This window comes from Micropterus dolomieu, linkage group LG06 (genome assembly GCF_021292245.1).
Source record: "Micropterus dolomieu isolate WLL.071019.BEF.003 ecotype Adirondacks linkage group LG06, ASM2129224v1, whole genome shotgun sequence".
Classification (NCBI taxonomy): Eukaryota; Metazoa; Chordata; class Actinopteri; order Centrarchiformes; family Centrarchidae; genus Micropterus; species Micropterus dolomieu.
In genome coordinates, this window is record NC_060155.1 from 720,935 (window position 1) to 738,749 (window position 17,815).

The 17,815-nt window shown below is 42.7% G+C and overlaps 2 protein-coding genes and 1 long non-coding RNA gene across 6 annotated transcripts in view; 1 reads left to right on the forward strand and 2 right to left on the reverse strand.

The window, feature by feature from the left end:
• The window catches only part of fam110b (family with sequence similarity 110 member B), a 51,615-nt gene that overhangs the window by 27,499 nt on the left and 6,301 nt on the right, over positions 1-17,815 (reverse strand). The gene's annotated exons all lie outside the window — the stretch shown is intronic.
• On the reverse strand, positions 6,361-9,155 carry LOC123972339. Its single transcript, XR_006825400.1, has 2 exons — positions 7,602-9,155; positions 6,361-6,951 (listed from the first exon to the last, which is right to left on the reverse strand). It is a non-coding gene; the product is annotated as an uncharacterized LOC123972339 (long non-coding RNA).
• On the forward strand, positions 8,557-16,304 carry LOC123972338 (gastrula zinc finger protein XlCGF17.1-like). 3 transcript variants are annotated; one of them, XR_006825398.1, is made up of 2 exons: positions 8,557-8,817; positions 8,916-9,193. XR_006825398.1 is itself a non-coding variant. In XM_046051791.1 (2 exons), exons 1-2 carry the CDS (start codon positions 8,725-8,727, stop codon positions 15,880-15,882), a joined length of 966 nt encoding a protein of 321 aa, XP_045907747.1. In that variant the 5' UTR covers positions 8,605-8,724; the 3' UTR covers positions 15,883-16,304. The 3 variants fall into 3 exon arrangements, 1 of the variants encoding a protein (XP_045907747.1); XR_006825399.1 differs by having other exon boundaries at positions 8,970-9,022; XM_046051791.1 differs by lacking the exon at positions 8,916-9,193 and adding an exon at positions 15,010-16,304 and having other exon boundaries at positions 8,605-8,817.

The window sequence follows — 17,815 nt, forward strand, 5'->3', positions numbered from 1 at the left end:
ATAGACAACACTAATATACACACTATGAACAAAACAATATAGACATATTGACAAATAGTGCAGTGATCAGAGTGCAAAGGATGCAAGAGTAAACTATTGTCATTATGTGCATGTTGAAGGTGGATATGATATACAGGTACACATACATGCATACATGTACACATGTACACTGTGTGATGGAGCATAGTGCAAAGGATGCTGGAAAAAATAAATAAGACCTATGACCTGAGGTAGGTGTATTGGTATACAGTATATATGACATAGTATGAACAGCACTGAAATAGAGAATGGTGAATAAATAAATAATAAGTGGAAACCAGTAAACAGGTGGCTGATTAGAGACAGAGTTACTGGGTTATTGCACAGGAATTGTTCCTGACACTGAGTCTGAAATCAACTGTTCATCAGAGTGATGGCTTGTAGGAAGAAACTGCTTCTGTGTCTGTTGGTTTTGGCGTACAGTGCTCTGTAGCGCCTACCAGAGGGGAGGAGCTGGAACAGGTTGTGTCCGGGGTGAGATGGATCTGCAGTGATGATCTTTTCTGCAGTCCTGACTGTCCGTTGTAGTCTGCTCCTGTCCTTTTTGGTGGCAGATCCAAACCAGGCAGTGATGGAGGTGCAGAGGACAGACTGGATGATGGCTGTGTAGAACTGGATCAGCTGCTCCTTAGGCAGGTTGAGCCTCCTGAGCTGACGCAGGAAGTACATCCTCTGCTGGGCCTTCTTGATGATGGTGTCAGTGTTGGGGTCCCACTTCAGGTCCTGGGATATAGTGGATCCCAGAAACCTGATTCCACAGCAGACTCAGGGCTGCTGCCTCAGTCTTCGCGGATGGTTTACGTTAGGCGACATTCGCAGATCAAGGAGTTCATCATCGGAATCTTCGCTCTTTACGTAACAGGAGTCCGGTAACATTTTATGATTCCTCTCTGCAATCCTCTGCCTATACCACTCCCACTCCAGTGACAATGGCGTTGATTAACTTGATCTCTGGCAAATAAGACCTTTAATATGAACAATCTTTTTCTTTCTCATGAAATTGATTTTTTATTTGTTACTGAGACTTGGCTTAATGCTGGAAATGACTTCTCTCTATGAACTTTCTCCTCCTGGTAGCGGTTTTTTTAGTACCCCTAGGTCTATTGGCCGTGGCGGGGGTCTTGCAGTTGTTTTTAAAGACAAGTTTAAGTGTAGACTTTTACCTTCTGCGTCCTTTTGCACTTTTGAATCTCAGTTAATTACGCTGAAATCTTAGACCCCCAAATTTTCATGGGGATTTTATACAGGAGTTTTCTGAATTTTTATCTGGTATTGTCCCTACTTTTGACAATATTTTAATTTTGGGGGATTTTAATATACATGTGTGCTGCCCTTCAAAGCTCCTGGTCAAAGAATTTTTATTATCGTCATTTGATTTTTTACAATGCGTTTCCGTTCCAACTTGTGATCGTGGTCATACGCTTGACATTGTATTGTCTCTGGTTTTCTCTGTTGATAGCGTGAAGATTGTTGATACTGTTTTTTCTGATCATAAGACTGTTATTTTTAATTCTAACTTTCCTTGTGGTGCACTGGGTAATATTGTTTCTGCCTCGGTTTCATCTCGCATACTCAATCCATGTTCAGCTAGTAGTTTTTCAGCTGCTTTTAATACCTTTTCATTGACCGATCGATCTCCCTGTATGGGTTTAGAAGAGTTGGTCAGTTTAACTCTTCTTGTTTAGAGATTTTAGATGTTATGGCTCCTGTCAAAGTCAGGGGGAAAAAAAAGTCACATCACAGCCCTGGTTGAACAGTACTAACCGTGGTCTCCTGGTGATGTTGTAACGGGGTAGACCTGTATCAGCCAATTTTGAGTGGAGTGGTAGTGTGAGGGGTGAGCACTTGTGAGTGTGCATTTGGTGGGTGTGGTTTTGCACTTGGGTTGATTGCATGGGTATGGACTAATGGCAGACAGGTGTGCTTGGGCATGACCTCATCTGCAAACTATTTAACCAGCCACACACTAGGCTCTTTGCTGTCTTCTGTTCGTCTCCTGTGTGCAGGTAGAGTGATTTTGACTGTCTTCTTCCCTAGGGGTAGCTCTTGTTATGTGGGCTGGTGGTAGTGTCTGTATGGGATGGTTTATAAATTGAATTTGTTGAGTCTTCTGTTTGTCTCCTGTGTGCGGGTGTGCTGAGGCTGCTGACTCTTTGCAAGAGTGTGGTACACGGCTGGGTCGTGGTCTGGGGAGCTGCCAGTGTAGAGCCACCGCTACTTAGTAGAGTTACCAGAGGCCCAAGCAGTGAGGCTACAACCGACCAGCCTGTGACCAACAGCAGACCCGTTCCTGTTGTGTTTGGCTTCGCCCACGCAGGAAGACGAAGTTGAGCACACCCAGCTACAATGAACTGCACTTCCGTTTAACTAATGGTTTCCCCCATTTCAACTCTTTAACTATCTTAGCCTCAGTCTGGTTTTAACCCTTTGCATGTCCATTTTATAAAAATAAATTTGGAGGTTATATTTTGTACAGCGTGTCTTATTGTTGCCCACTTAGTTTATACACTGGTTGGTCAATTGGGAACTAGATTGGGGGTGTTACAATGTGCTCCCTTCTCTGTTTAAGAAGGTACTTGATTCAATTGGCCCAAGTATTCTGTCTATTATGAATATTAGCTTGTCTGGTGGTGTTCTGGTTAGTTAAGCATGCGGTTATTCAGCCCCTTTTTAAAAAAAAAAAAAAAAAAAACGATTTAGACACCTCTGACATGAGTAGTTTTTGTCTGATCTCAAAATGACCTTATTTCTAAAATATTGGAAAGAATTGTAAATGCACATCTTAATGAGGAATAAGATTTCTGATAGATTCCAGTCAGGTTTTAGAGCTGGTCATAGTACAGAATCTGCTCTTCTGAGGGTCTCTAATGATATCCTACGAGGTGTTGTTTTTGGAAACCGTGTTTTGCTTTTGTTAGATCTTACAGCGGCATTTGATACACTTGATCATATCATTCTCATTGCGTGTCTTAGGGATCAGGTTGGTATTCAGGGCTTAGCCCTGAAATGGTTCTCTTCCTATTTGAAGGATAGGACTCTTTCAGTCAGTTTAGGGGATTATTTTTCTTCTGTTACCCCTCTTGTGTGTGGGGTTCCACAGGGGACCAATTTTATTTTCCCTTTATATGCTCCGATTTTTGAGAAATTTGGGATTCAGTATCATTTGTATGCGGATGATTCTCAAATTTACTTACCATTGAAACATGGGCATAAATGTGCCATTCAGTCTCTTCATGCATGTTTGGCCAACATTAAGTGTTGGCTTGCGAGTAACTTTCTCCAATTAAATGAGGATAAGAACTCGATGATTTTATTTGGACATAAGGGATGTGTGGATGACTGCCTAAAGTTGTTTTCTGGGAAAAAAAATCTAGCGTGAGGAACCTTGGTGTAATTTTTGACTGAGCTTAAATTTGACCGGCAAATCAATGCGGTCGTTAAGAATAGTTTCTTCCATCTTAGATCAATATCTAAATTGAAATCTATCCTCTCTTTTGAGGATATGGAGAAGGTTGTTCATGCCTTTGTGTCATCCCGTTTGGATTATTGTAATGTGCTGTACCTGGGTGTGAGTCAGTCTTCTCTCTCCCGTTTGCAGCTCATTCAGAACTCAGCTGCCAAACGGGCACTAAGAAGAGAGAGCACATTACTCTGGTGTTAAATTACATTGGTTACCCATACGATTGAGAATTCAATACAAAGCCGTTGTTGTATGTTTTTAAGTCTCTGCATGGCCTAGCACCGGAGTATGTTACTGATTTAATCATCTGCTGTCAATCCAGTAGATCTCTGCGCTCAAATGATCAATTGCTTCTCATGGTTCCGCGATCTCACTTAAAATGTAAAGGTGATCAGGCTTTCTCTGTTGCTGCTCCTGGCTCTGGAATGACCTTCCTCTGTCTGTAAAAACTTGTCCTTCATTGAGTACTTTTCAGAGTGCTTGTTTTCTTTAGCATTTGATAATGCTCTGTAACTTGTGTATGTTATGTTTGCTGTGTTTTTTGTCTGTTTTTATTTTCTGATACCTTCTGTACAGCACTCTGGTTCCACTTGTGGTGTTGAAAGTGCTCTATAAATAAAGTTGAGTTGAGTGATCAGAGAGTCCCAAGGCTGCACGGGGAACAGAGCGACAGGTGTCCTTTAATGTTGTGCAGCAGTGGTCCAGTGTGTTAGTGTCCCTGGTAGGACACTTAATATGCTGTCTGTATTTTGGAAGTTCGTGGCTGAGATTTGCTTTGTTAAAGTCCCCAAGAACAATGAGCAGGGAGTCTTGGTGTTTTTTCTCCACGTTAATTATCTAGTCGGCCAGGTGTACTAACACAGGCCTGAGGTGGAATGTAAACAGCGACCAGAACAAACGAGGAAAACTCCCGCGGTGAATAAAACGGTTTACAGTTTATAAATAATGTCTCTAGGTGAGGGCTGTATGATTTCTTCACCACTGTGACATCTGTGCACCAACCTTCGTTTATAAAGAAACAGAGACCGCCTCCCCTTGTTTTTCCCGTGAGCTCCCTTTCGCGATCCGTGAGATTAAATCCCGGTAGGTGAAGTGCGCTGTCCGGGATGCACTCGGTAAACCAGGATTCGGTGAAACAGAGGGCAGCAGATCTGCAGAAGTCCGAGTTAGTTCCGAAGTTTCCGAAGGATCCCAAACAGAGCTGCTGCTCCTCCAATTAGTGTCTCCGGGAAAGTTCCAGGGTCAATAAAGAGCGGTGGAATAGTATGAGCAGTAGAAAGTCCAATGTTTAAGAGCTCCTCTCTGGTAACTTTTACCAGAGAGGGACGTCAGAAAACAGCGTTACTTAACAAAAAATGAGGTGGCCGTCTGTGGCGCCATCTTGTTGTATATAAATATAGAAATATCAGATAGATAGAGAAATTTTTGCTGTCTCGTCTCCTGCGGTTCTACTCTCTGAGGTGCTCTGGTGCCCCTGACTCACATAAAGTACGCGCCACCTGCTGGACAAAAATGCACACTACTCTAAGTATTTGCACTGTTGCCTCACAGCAAGAAGGTCGTGAGTTCGAACCTTGGTCGCTCCAGGCCTTACTTTGTGGAGTCTGCATGTTCTCCCCGTGTCTGTGTAGGTTCTCTCTGGGTGCTCTGGCTTTCTCCCACCATCCAAATACATGCAGGCTAGGTTAATTGATAACATTGAAATTGTCCTTAGGTGTGAGTGTGACTGGTTGTTTGTCTATGTGTACCCCGCCTGGATTGGCTCCAGCCCCGCCGCGACCCTGTAAACAGGATAAGCGGTTGACGATGGATAGGGTATACTTGGAAAGTAGGCCTTGGCCACAGTAGCCTACAGTGGCAAAAAGCACATAACCTACGTGTGAAAGGCATATGGGCATATCGGGTCAGCTGCCAGTGTGTGTTGAGGGTGCCAGAGCGGATAGGGCAAAACAATGGGCAGAAAAGCAGTGATAGCTGAGGGAAAAGACTTCATGAAAGAGCCTGTAACTTTCCATAAGTCAATTTAACATGAGATCAGCTTCATTAATCTGGTCGAGGCAGATGGCCCCACCCACCACCCTGAGCCGTAGTTCTGCTCGAGGTTTTGGCCTCTTAAAAGGAAGTTATCCTTGCCTCTGTCACCTAGTGCTTGCTCATGGTGTGAATTGTTGGTTCTCTGGAAATATTATCACAAAGAGTACAGTCTAGACCTGCTCTATAAGAAAAACACAAATTGAATTGAAGTGTGGTGATAAATGCTTGGCATGGTTATCCTTGAGTGAATTGCAGGTTTGTCAAGGCAGGGACATAGCACAACTATTTTTCTTACAGAGAAAGCCTCAATCAAACTGCCATGCAGTATAGGCCTACACACTCACAGCCTACTAATCTTGACTCAGTTCACCCACCATTTGCAGTGCAGTGGTGCAATGTAACAAAGCACATTTACTACTAAAAGTACTGTAGGCTTATAACTCAGTATATTTAGCAACTTTATACAACTCCACTGCATCTCAGAGGCAAAGAGTTAGTTACCTTTCACTCCACTAAGGAGTTAAAATGAGCTCCACCATAAACATCTACAGCAGTAACATGCAAAACACACATTAATGCGACATAGACGTTATGCAGCCGGAATATTGTAAATGTTACTAATACTATTTTACTCAAGTAAGGTTTTGAATGCAGGGCTTTTGCCTGCCCTGCAGTATTTTCACAGTGTGGTAGTAATACCTTCAATAAAGTGGTCTAAATAAAGTGAATACTTGTGCCACCACTCTAAAAGAATGTCCTGACCGAAAGAGCTGACCAGAACACATTGATTAGAGGGGGAGAACAATAACTTTGCAATGGGTCTATGATTATAAAGACCTCATTAAAACAAACAAAAAAATATTTTACACAAGTTGTATATCACAGTAAAATGCAAGATAGGGCAATCAATAGTGAGCGTGTAGACTGGGTGTGAGTCAGTAGGAGTAAGAATCAAGAAGAAGCTGACAAAGTGTCCTCCTGTCTTCATCCGTCCTCCATCTTCTGCTTCACCTCCATTTTCCCTCTGACCCAGAGTCAGATCGGATCAATGATCAAAGACAGAGGACAGTCAGACAGAGACAAACACAGAGAGCTCTGACCTCATTGACCTTTGACCCTGAGATCAACTATTTTCTCTCTACTGATGTTTCTGCTGGAGACGTAGACCCAGTATCGTCCTCTTTCTCCATCTGTGGGGGATTTCAGGGTCAGACTGAGGTCTCCAGTTCTCAGCAGGTCTTCCTTCATCTCTTTGTGGTCTCTGTAAAACTGGTCCTGTTGGTCAGAATAATGAGAGCCGTTCTGATACACGTGGACCGTCTTTAGCGGCTCCACTCCGATGTCCTCAGGGAGGTGAGCTGTGGTCTTGAAGGGCAGCAGGACAGACTCCACCCCCTCCTCCACGTCCACCCGACAGACTGAAAAGCAGCAGCTACAGTAACGGGGGACAGAAATACAGGAAGTAAAAGCAAGAAAACATTTTAATGTCAGTGACACAAACAGCTGACAGAGATTTACAGCATGTCATTAAACACTGAAGTCAGTCCAACTTTTCATTAGTACAATAATGAAACAATAACCAAATAAAAAGGGTTTAAACCACATTTCTTCTTCCTCAGAGCAAAAGCTCATGATGTCACTTTAAATCAGATCACATGAAACTGTATTAATTACTTTGACAACAATCAATATTAATAGATTACATGAAACACAAACAGAAAAGTTGAATGAATAATATTCAGTTTTCTAAATAAATGTTGCCTGTTGTTTGTTAATAAAATGTTTTGCTCTCTGTGTTTAGTGAATAAAAGAGTAAATATCCTGGCTAATATTTGACATGTACCAGCCTGTGATAATCTAGAATAACTGATTTCTGCTGATTCTACTCAAACACGAGCTGTAATTTTATGTAAATGAGGTCTACTGACAAAAAAGAAGTAAAACTTGTGGTGATGATTGAAATGAAGTTGGCTAAAAAGCTGTAAAAAAAACAGTCAAACCAGACTGGACAAAAGCGTCCCGGTCGACGGGAAGATGAAATAAAAACACAGGTTTAAAGCTGAAGGACCAAACTCCTGTTGTTGTTCTGTTTGACTTGTTGTTGTTGACATTTCTTCATTTACCATGGAGTGATAAAGACACATCAGACTTCACTCTCTCCTCAGTCATCACACATGGAGGAAATATGGCCCCACTCTGCCACATGGGAGCGCTGTAACCAACGTTTTTCAGCTGTGACACCAAATTGTGTGACCCAAATGGAAAGTAAAGCGCCAGCGGCTTTGTTGATGATGTGAAGCGGCTGCAGTTTGGTTAGGCACAGAAAGCCGTCTATACATTGGAGGTTGTATTTACAGTTTTTCTCCTCAGAGAATATTGCCTGATGTAGACATATCTATTAAAATTTAATAAAGGAAGGAAGTGTAGGAAATGTTGCACATTATGTACAGGAGCATCTTAGGAAATTATGGAATAGCTACATAGATATTTATACAGATGGATCTAGAGGTACCATTTGACGGATTTGAGTACCGTAGCACCATTAAGGAAAGACTGACACAACAATGGCAACACCAGTGGAGTAAAGACACCAGCGGGAGAAAGTTCAATGACGTAAAACCATCAGTCAAACCTGGGAACACAATTATCTTGCCTCGGCTGGATCAGATTAGGTTGGCCCGATTAAGACTGGGTCATTGTGGATTGGCAAGTGGGCCGTTTCTTGGTGGGAAAGCACAGGGACGGCAAGTGCCAAGTCTGTGGAGCACAGGAGTCTGTCAAGCATGTTCTGTCTGAGATATGCTGAGGAAAGGAGATTGTTACTCATTGGCCTAAAGGTTCTGGGAGTTGATCTATTATCTGTAAAAACTGTGATGGGTGATGGTCCTAATCAAACAGAAAGAGCATTAGAACTAGTTCACTTCCTAAAAACCACGGGCCTATATTGGAAAATATAGGTCAGGGGGAGCTTTAATGAAGACTTTATCACCAGTGGGAGGCAGCAATGCACTAAGAGAAGAAGAAGAACAGAACAGAAGAAGAAGAATATTCATGCTTCTCAAAACTGATCCAGAGTCGGTGAGTTTGTGAACACGGAGCTCCACGAGGTCCCGCAGCGCTCCTGAATCTGAAGAGCTCCGACAGTCCCAGAGGAGACCTGCTGGATCTCAGAGACCAGGACCAAGAGCGGGATGGAGGAGGACAACCAGGACCCGGAGCCCCGGAGCAACAACGTCCCCGGAGGACAAACAGCAGGCTCGAGCTCTGATAGCACCGATGTTCAGGTCAGTGTTCATGAACACAGCTAGCAGCTAACAAGAAGCTAACGTGGCGTTAGCTCGGCCTGGTTCCGACACGTAGCTTCATATTGACTGTAAACAAGATGTAATGTAGCAGGATTCAACAGTGGAGCCATCAGAACCCCGTATCTCTACAGAACCCACACTTAATGTGACGGTCGGAACCGGAGAGGAGGAGGAGGAGGAGGAGGAGGTCTCTTGTAGCCTGTAGCCTGCTGCCTGGGTGTTAGCATGCTAGCTAGCTAGCTAAGACTGGAGCTGAAGTTTACTTCCGGTTCGGCAGTTAAGGGAAACTTGACTCACGTTATCCAACGAAGGTTAAAATGAAGGGCAACTGGACTTGGTTGAAGCTACTGGAAGACGTTTCGTCCCTCATCCAAAGGACTTCTTCAGTTCTGACTGACTGGCAGGGAAACTCAGCTATTTAACCTCAGTGGGGTCGTTGGCCTGGGTCATCGATACCGCTGGTTCGTTAGTGTTCCTTGTTGCTGTGACGACAGTCGTTACAGTCGTTAAGACTACCTGTGGCCAAGACTGAACGACCATCGTTGGTATCTTCACCTGAGGCCAAGACTGAACGACCATCGTTGGTATCTTCACCTGAGGTCAACAGGTTACGTTTGTTCAGTTTCCTGGTCACAGTAAAGTACAATGATAGCTGGAATACAGTTACAGACACATGTTTTCTGATCTCACCAGGTAGTAGGGGTGGGAATCACCAGAGGCCCCACAATATGATATTATTACAATATTTATGTTGCAATTCAATGTTATTGCAATTTAAAATATATTGAGATATATTGCAATTTATTACCTTTTTCCAACTTCCAATTAGGTCCCTAAAGTCAAACTTTGTCAACATCTGTTTATCTAAAAAGATACATTCCTCTGTTTGTTCATATCACTTTTTCAGTCCTCTATATGGTCCTGTTAGTTTTCTAGTGGACTAAAAAAGCAATAGATTTTATTATTCTAGTACCATAAAGTTAAAACTCCCATCTGCAATTTATATACTAAAATACCGATACTTGGCGTCCGTGTATCGATACAGTATTGCCATGGCAAATATCACAATACTATGCTGTATCGATCCCCCACCACCACCCCTACCAGGTAGTTCAACCTCCTCGCTTTCTTTTCTCCAAGTAGTGTTTAGTTTTGTCCGGTTTTTATATAAATATCAAGTCGTAGTCCGACAGAGCTAACGACGCTGACAACAACACTGGAACCAGATGTGTACGGAAGCTAGCTGCTGAGAAGCTCCAGTGAAGATGAATCAATGTTGAAATCCCAAAAACTAAAGTAAAAAGCTAATTTAATAAAAGCAGTTAACTCCGAGTTCCTCCCGCGAGTAAACGGCGTAGTTGTCAGAGCAGAATCCGACTGACTACAGGTGTTTATTTGTCCAGAGGTTGCAGAGAGGAGAGGTTGTTTTCAGCTGATAGTAGTTTCTACAACCCTGCTTCCAACCTGGGTGTTTGCTTAAGGAGTGAGTGATATGGGACATGACCGACGGTGGATAAAGCTGTTGTATCACAAGTTAACTTGAGCATACAGTACCGTCGTCACAGCTGACTCCACGCTGCGTTCAGGAGGAGTGTAACTTAGCCTAAACATCCAGACTGTTTCACTTACAGGTTGTATGACAAACTGTTCTCAGGTCAACTCGACGTCAGATAAATAATGATGCATGATACAAATGTTGACTGGCAAGACAATGTTGGTAACGATGGCAAAGATAGCGGAATATATAACGTGATCGATGGTACGAAGCTGCATCACAGGTTAATCTGGACGCTCTGTCACAGCTAACAGCTGCGTGCCATGTGAGCATCAAACACCTCAGCCTGTTTCCCTTATGTAAGTAACAGCGCATGTAAACCGACCGTGGCACAAATCAGACAGACAACATGAACATTTGGACGGTTTATTTATGTTTTGCAGTGTTTTGAACAGCGACACAGTGACCTCCATGGTCACGCTCAAAGTCCTCGCTTTGAACTGTCAGGTGGGGGAGGTCCCTAGGAATCATCGTGCAGCTAATGATGAAGCCTAAAAACTATATTAGGTACATCTACACATTAAGTAGATAAAGTTATTGGAACGTATTTCCTGGTTTGCAGTCGGTGTATCCTGAAGCCACGCCTGCAACACATCTGGGACTATCACCAATTAATTTAGCCACCAGTTAAACTGTCACACCGGTCATACTACAAAACAAGTGGGGCGCTGGGGCGTACGGGGCCAGGGACAGGAGTTTGTGGAGCGAAATGAAAATTTTTAATTGCATTGTTACGCGCAACATTGAAGAATGAATTCTAAAGTAGTGTATTGTGCACTTTTAATTTAAATGTACTGCTATATACACAAAAGTGCCATACGTGGTTTGTAAGCCATAAACAAATAATGTGCTTTTTACCAGCAGTATTCCCTTTACACAGTAGCAATAAAATATTTCTTGTAAATCTCAACTTAAACATTAATGTAATCAATATTAAATCCAAGCCTAAAACAAGTTACCATCAGACTCCAGTTTTCTGAACAGGTATCAGCAGAAACATTTTTCTTTTATCAGGGAGCAACAGTTTAGTAGCAAGTGTCCCTGTTTGAGTGAGGTGAAGTGCTCGCCTCACGCATACGCGCCTTCTGTCGAAGTTGAATTGTCTTGAACTTTTTGTATGCGACGTGCAGCACAAATCATTGGAAGAGAGACTGATCCTCGCTGTTTGTGAGTTTCCAGAATCTAAATGGTTATCAGGACATCAACAGGAGGGAATTCACATGGCAGAGCATCCCCGCAAAACTAGGCCTATCAGGTAAAGTTATGTATGCCTATATTATGCCTATAATTTTAACTTAAGTTAAATAGGCTACAGCTGTAGGGGTGTGAGAAATAATAAATTTTAGATTCATCGTGATGCGGACGTGCAAGATTATGAATCAATTAACAAATGTCTAAAAATCGATTATTTAAATGTTAATTGATAATCTAATGTTGACAGAATGCAAAAGGCGGAGCTCCCGGATGTGAAGCGCCCGGGCTGTTTGTGGCGAGCACACAACAGAGACCAGCAGTGTTGTGTATTTGGCACACCACAGCTGCGGTATGAGTAACCATCCTGCTTAAATGTCACACAATCATTAATATCAATGGGCAAATAATGATTTTAACTCAGTTTAATTGTGCGAGCATGGTGACACTCGATGCTTGGCAGCTTCCTGCTTATCCTGTGTGTGAAGCCGAGAGAGAGAGAGAGAGAGAGAGCGAATATAAACGTGTAGCGTAGATCAGTGTGTGTTAATAGAAGTCTTTCCACTGCTGGAAAAGTGAAGGCTGTTAGCGCTAGCTAACATCATACAAGGTACAAGGGCCTGCTCTCTGTCCCCCACACCAGACTCGAGAGCGTCACAGCCCCCACCTACTGGAAGTCATCCCCACAGAGATCCAAAATGCTCCCTGTCTGGGGGGGCCCTAAACACGGGGGCAGCAGGTGACCCGCAGCCACAGATCCAGACTCCACAGCTCCAGAGCCAGAAAACCTGCAGGAAGTGATAGGAGGAGAGAGGAGAGGGACGAGAAAGCACAAGACTACCGGAAGAGGGAGAAGTCGAGTTAGTAACATGCAAAATTGGGATGAGGTTGCATACAGAGGGAGAGAAAGTAGAGGAGAGAGGAGCTAAGTGCATCATGGGAAATCCCCCGGCAGTCTAGGCCTATAGCAGCATAACTAAGGGATGGTTCAGGACTCACCTGAGCCAGCCCTAACTATAAGCTTTATCAAAGAGGAAAGTCTTAAGCCTACTCTTAAATGTGGAGATGGTGTCTGCCTCCTGAACCCAAACTGGAACCTGGTTCCACAGGAGAGGAGCTTGATAGCTGAACGCTCTGGCTCCTAGTCTACTTTTGGAGACTCTAGGAACCACAAGTAACCCTGCATTCTGGGAGCGCAGTGCTCTGGTGGGGTAGTAAGGTACTATGAGCTCTTTAAGATAAGATGGTGCCTGACCATTAAGAGCTTTGTAGGTAAGAAGAATGATTTTAAATTCTATTCTGGATTTTACTGGAAGCCAATGCAGAGTAGCTAAAACAGGAGAAATATGATCTCTTTTCCTGGTTCCTGTCAGAACACGTGCTGCAGCATTCTGAATCAGCTGAAGAGTCTTAATGGACTTTTTCGAGCAGCCTGATAATAAGGAATTGCAGTAATCCAGCCTAGAAGTAACAAATGCATGGACTAGTTTTTCTGCATCATTTTTAGACCGGATGTTCCTGATTTTTGTAATATTACGTAGGTGAAAAAAGGCGGTCCTTGAAATTTGCTTAATGTGAGACTTAAACGACATGTCCTGATCAAAGATAACTCCAAGATTCCTCACAGTGGTGCTGGAGGCCAGGGCGATGCCATCCAGGGAAACTATATCTTTAGATAATGCGCCACAGAGGGGCTTGGGCCCCTGAACAATAACTTCAGTTTTATCCATGTTTAATATTAGAAAATTACAGGTCATCCAGGTTTTAACATCCTGAAGGCACATTTGAAGTTTAGCTAACTGATGAGTTTCATCTGGCTTGGTCGATAGATATAACTGAGTATCATCTGCATAACAATGAAAGTTTATGGAGTGTTTCCTGATAATATTGCCTAAAGGAAGCATATATAAAGTGAAGAGGATTGGTCCGAGGACAGATCCTTGAGGAACTCCATGACTAACTTTTGCGCGCATGGAGGACTCATCGTTAACATGTACAAACTGAAATCGAACTGATAAATGGGACTTAAACCAGCTTAGAGCGGTTCCTTTAATGCCATGAATTGTTCCAGTCTCTGTAATAGACTGAAAATCCTCAAATAAACTATTGCTCTGTAGAAAGTCACACAGCTGTTTAGCAACTGCTTTCTCCAGAACCTTAGAGAGAAATGGAAGGTTAGATATAGGTCTATAGTTGGCTAAAACATCTGGATCAAGTGTGGGCTTTTTCAGAAGAGGTTTAATTACAGCTACTTTAAAGTACTGTGGTATATAGCCTGTTGATAAAGATAGATTGATCATATCTAGTATAGAAGTGCTGACTAAGGGTAAAAGTTCTTTAAGCAGCCTAGTCGGGATGGGGTCTAAGAGGCAGGTTGATGGTTTAGATGAAGAAATTATTGAAGTTAGTTGGTAAAGATTGAGGGAAGCAAAGCAGTATAAACATATCTGGTTTTACAGCCGTTTCAAAGGTTCCGGAGTTTGGAGATAAGTCGGTGCCAGTTGAGGGCAGGTCTTGGTGAATTTTGTTTCTAATAGTTTGAATTTTATCATTAAAGAAGCTCATGAAGTCGTAACTACTGAGAGCTATGGGAATACTTGGTGGGGTCTAGTTTTTTGTAGCGAGTTTTCTGTAATTCTTCCCTCCGAGCCTCATACACCCCCTCACCAAGCGAACGTCCCCAAGTGATGCGTCCCAGAGCAACGTCCCATATGCACCACTAAATTCGCTAAGACACACATACAAGTGTAACTGTCAAAAACTATGTATACAGCCATAAGAAGACCTGACAGTGTGTCAGACACAAGACTGGACCGCCAACCTTAATTTTTTCGCCTGTTCTTGTGTAATAATGCTTGTATAACTTGAATCCTGTAGTGCATAATGAAGTTATATACTTTTCAGGACAACTTAGGCTATCGGAATTTGTATACTACAGTGATATCACATAAATGTATTAATAGTTATGACCATAAAAACAAAAAAGATCTGCCTGTTCAGAGAAATTGTACTGTAGCACGATACTATCAGTTTTTGTTTTAGTGGCTACACACGCAGTTGACGGCTGATATGTCAGCTACCTCGCTGTCTGCGTCCTCTGCTTCCTACAAAGGCCAACGCTAACTGTTGGGCATCATAAAATTAACATTAAAGTTCCATGTGTCCCCCGTCTGCTCTGCCTCAACTCTCTGTGATTTACTGATGAACAGAAAGTGTTACTTGTTGCTAAAGTAACAGTGGCTAACTAGCTGCTGTTATATAATTAGCTCAGTTAGCCTAGTGGTCATGGCTGACATAGCCCGGACTGGGAGCTTGGAGCACCTGGAGAATGTATTGTGTTTAACATAACACCTCTACTGGAGGTTTTTAGGCCAGGATAGACTCACTTACTGTCTTTCTCTCTGTATGTCTGTCTTTTGATATAGAAACAGAGAGGAAGAGAGGGACTCAAACGTCACCACTGTCAGCACTGTGACAAGTACTTTTCAACATCTGGATCTTTAAAGATTCATCAGAGAGTTCACACTGGAGAGAAACCATACAGCTGTGACCAGTGTGGGAAAACTTTCACTAGATCAGGTGAACTTACAGTCCACGGGCGTGTTCACACTGGAGAGAAACCATACAGCTGTGAACAGTGTGGGAAAGCTTTCACTACATCAGGTGACCTAAAAATCCACCTACGTATTCACACTGGAGAGAAACCGTACAGCTGTGAACAATGTGGGAAAGCTTTTGCTCAATCATTTCATTTAGAAAACCACAGAAGTGTTCACACTGGAGAGAAACCGTACAGCTGTGGCCAGTGTGGGAAAGCTTTCGCTAGATCTGGTGGCCTTAAAAGACACCTCCAACATGTTCACGATGGAGAGAAACAGTACAGCTGTGACCAATGTGGGAAAGATTTCGCTACATCAAGCTATCTAAAGATCCACCTTCGTGTTCACACTGGAGAGAAACCGTACAGCTGTGACCAGTGTGGGAAAGCTTTCACTACGTCAGGTGCCTTAAAAACCCACCAACGTGTTCACACTGGAGTGAAACCCTACAGCTGTGACTTATGTGGGAAAGCTTTCACTACGTCAGGTGACCTAAAAATCCACCAACGTGTTCACAGTGGAGAGAAACCGTACAGCTGTGACCAATGTGGGAAAGCTTTCACTTCATCAAGCCATCTAAATTTTCACCGTTATGTTCACACTGGACAAAAACCGTACTGGTGTGAACACTGTGGGAAAACCTATGCCCGGAATGGTTCCCTTATAGTTCACCAACGGATTCATGCTGCTTCACTTTGAACATTTCAGAGCCGAACGCATGCTAAAACATGTCGTAGGAGTAAAAGTTCTTCAAAACTTTGGGACACAACAATTTCCACCTGCAGAGAAACCCACAGAAAGAGACGCCATCTTGTATGACGTTAGAAGAGTTGCACATGTGGGTCTTGATTGGTAACTAACAAAAATCCTCCTCCACATGTTGCTCACCTGCTACTGTGGAAACGGAATTGCGGCTGAAGAAATTCAAAATGCGAGTTGTCTTTACAAACTGAAATAAAGTAAACTGAGCAGACTGACAGGTTTAGGTAAGTAAACACTGAAGTAAGGTGGAAAATTAGGTGTAGATAAAATGATGTGATAATACCTGGCTAATAAAAATAGGGTAACGTATTCTTTCAAATATTTTCATTTAAATTACAAATACAGGTGCTGGTCATATAATTAGAATATCATCAAAAAGTTGATTTATTTCAGTAATTTCATTGAAAAAGTGAAACTTGGATATTATATTATTCATGACACACAGACAGATATATTTCAAGTGTTTATTTCATTTAATTGTGATGATTAAAACTGACAACTAATGAAAATCCCAAATTCTGTATCTCTGAAAATTAGAATATTAAGACCAATACAAAATAAGAATTTTTAGAAATGTTGGCCAACTGAAAAGTATGAACATGAAAAGTACGAGCACAGCACTCAATACTTATTTGGGGCTCCTTTTGCCTGAATTACTGCAGCCATGCGGTGTGGCATGGAGTCCATCAGTCTGTGGCACTGCTCAGGTGTTATGAGAGCCCAGGTTGCTCTTATACTGGCCTTCAGCTCTTCTGCATTGTTGTGTCTGGTGTATCGCATCTTCCTCTTCACAATACCCCATAGATTTTCTATAGGGTTAACGTCAGGCGAGTTTGCTGGCCAATTAAGAACAGGGATACCAAGGTCCTTAAACCAGGTACTGGTAGCTTTAGCACTATGTGCAGGTGCCAAGTCCTGTTGGAAAATGAAATCTGCATCTCCATAAAGTTGGTCAGCAGCAGGAGGCATGAAGTGCTCTAAAACTTCCTGGTAGACGTCTGCGTTGACCTTGGACCTCAGAAAACACAGTGGACCAACACCAGCAGATGACATGGCACCCCAAACCATCACTGACTGTGGAAACACTGGACACACTGGACTTCAAGCAACGTGGATTCTGTCCCTCTCCTCTCTTCCTCCAGACTCTGGGACCTTGATTTCCAAAGGAAATGCAAAATTTACTTTCATCAGAGAACATAACTTTGGACCACTCAGCAGCAGTCCAGTCCTTTTTGTCTTTAGCCCAGGCGAGACGCTTCTGACGCTGTGTCTTGTTCAAGAGTGGCTTGACACAAGGAATGCGACAGCTGAAACCCATGTCTTGCATACGTCTGTGCGTGGTGGTTTTTGAAGCACTGACTCCAGCTGCAGTCCACTCTTTGTGAATCTCCCCCACATTTTTGAATGGGTTTTGTTTCACAATCCTCTCCAGGGTGCGGTTATCCCTATTGCTTGTACACTTTTTTTTCCTACCACATCTTTTCCTTCCCTTTGCGTCTCTATTAATGTGCTTGGACACAGAGCTCTGAACAGAACAGCCAGCCTCTTTAGCAATGACCTTTTGTGTCTTGCCCTCCTTGTGCAAGGTGTCAATGGTCGTCTTTTGGACATACAAGTTTCACTTTTTGAATGAAATTACTGAAATAAATCTACTTTTTGATCATATTCTAATTATATGACCAGCACCTGTACACCCTCACCACAGTCAATCTGTGGGAAACACAGCCCTGTGGTACTGCTGTTCATTTTCATTTATATATATTTTTTTGAACATACCGTCGATCAGAAAAGCCGATGCTGGTGGGGATCCTAATAAGATAATTTTCTAATAAAGGAAAGTTACAAAAATGTTTGTGTACGCTGTCAGTTA

What these genes read in the sequence shown, in the direction of transcription:
- LOC123972338 (XM_046051791.1), top strand. Translation starts at nt 8,725, where the DNA reads ATGGAGGAGGACAACCAGGACCCGGAGCCCCGGAGCAACAACGTCCCC. An exon ending in CTGATAGCACCGATGTTCAG is followed by an intron (nt 8,818 to 15,009) that starts GTCAGTGTTCAT and finishes CTTTTGATATAG; the next exon opens with AAACAGAGAGGAAGAGAGGG.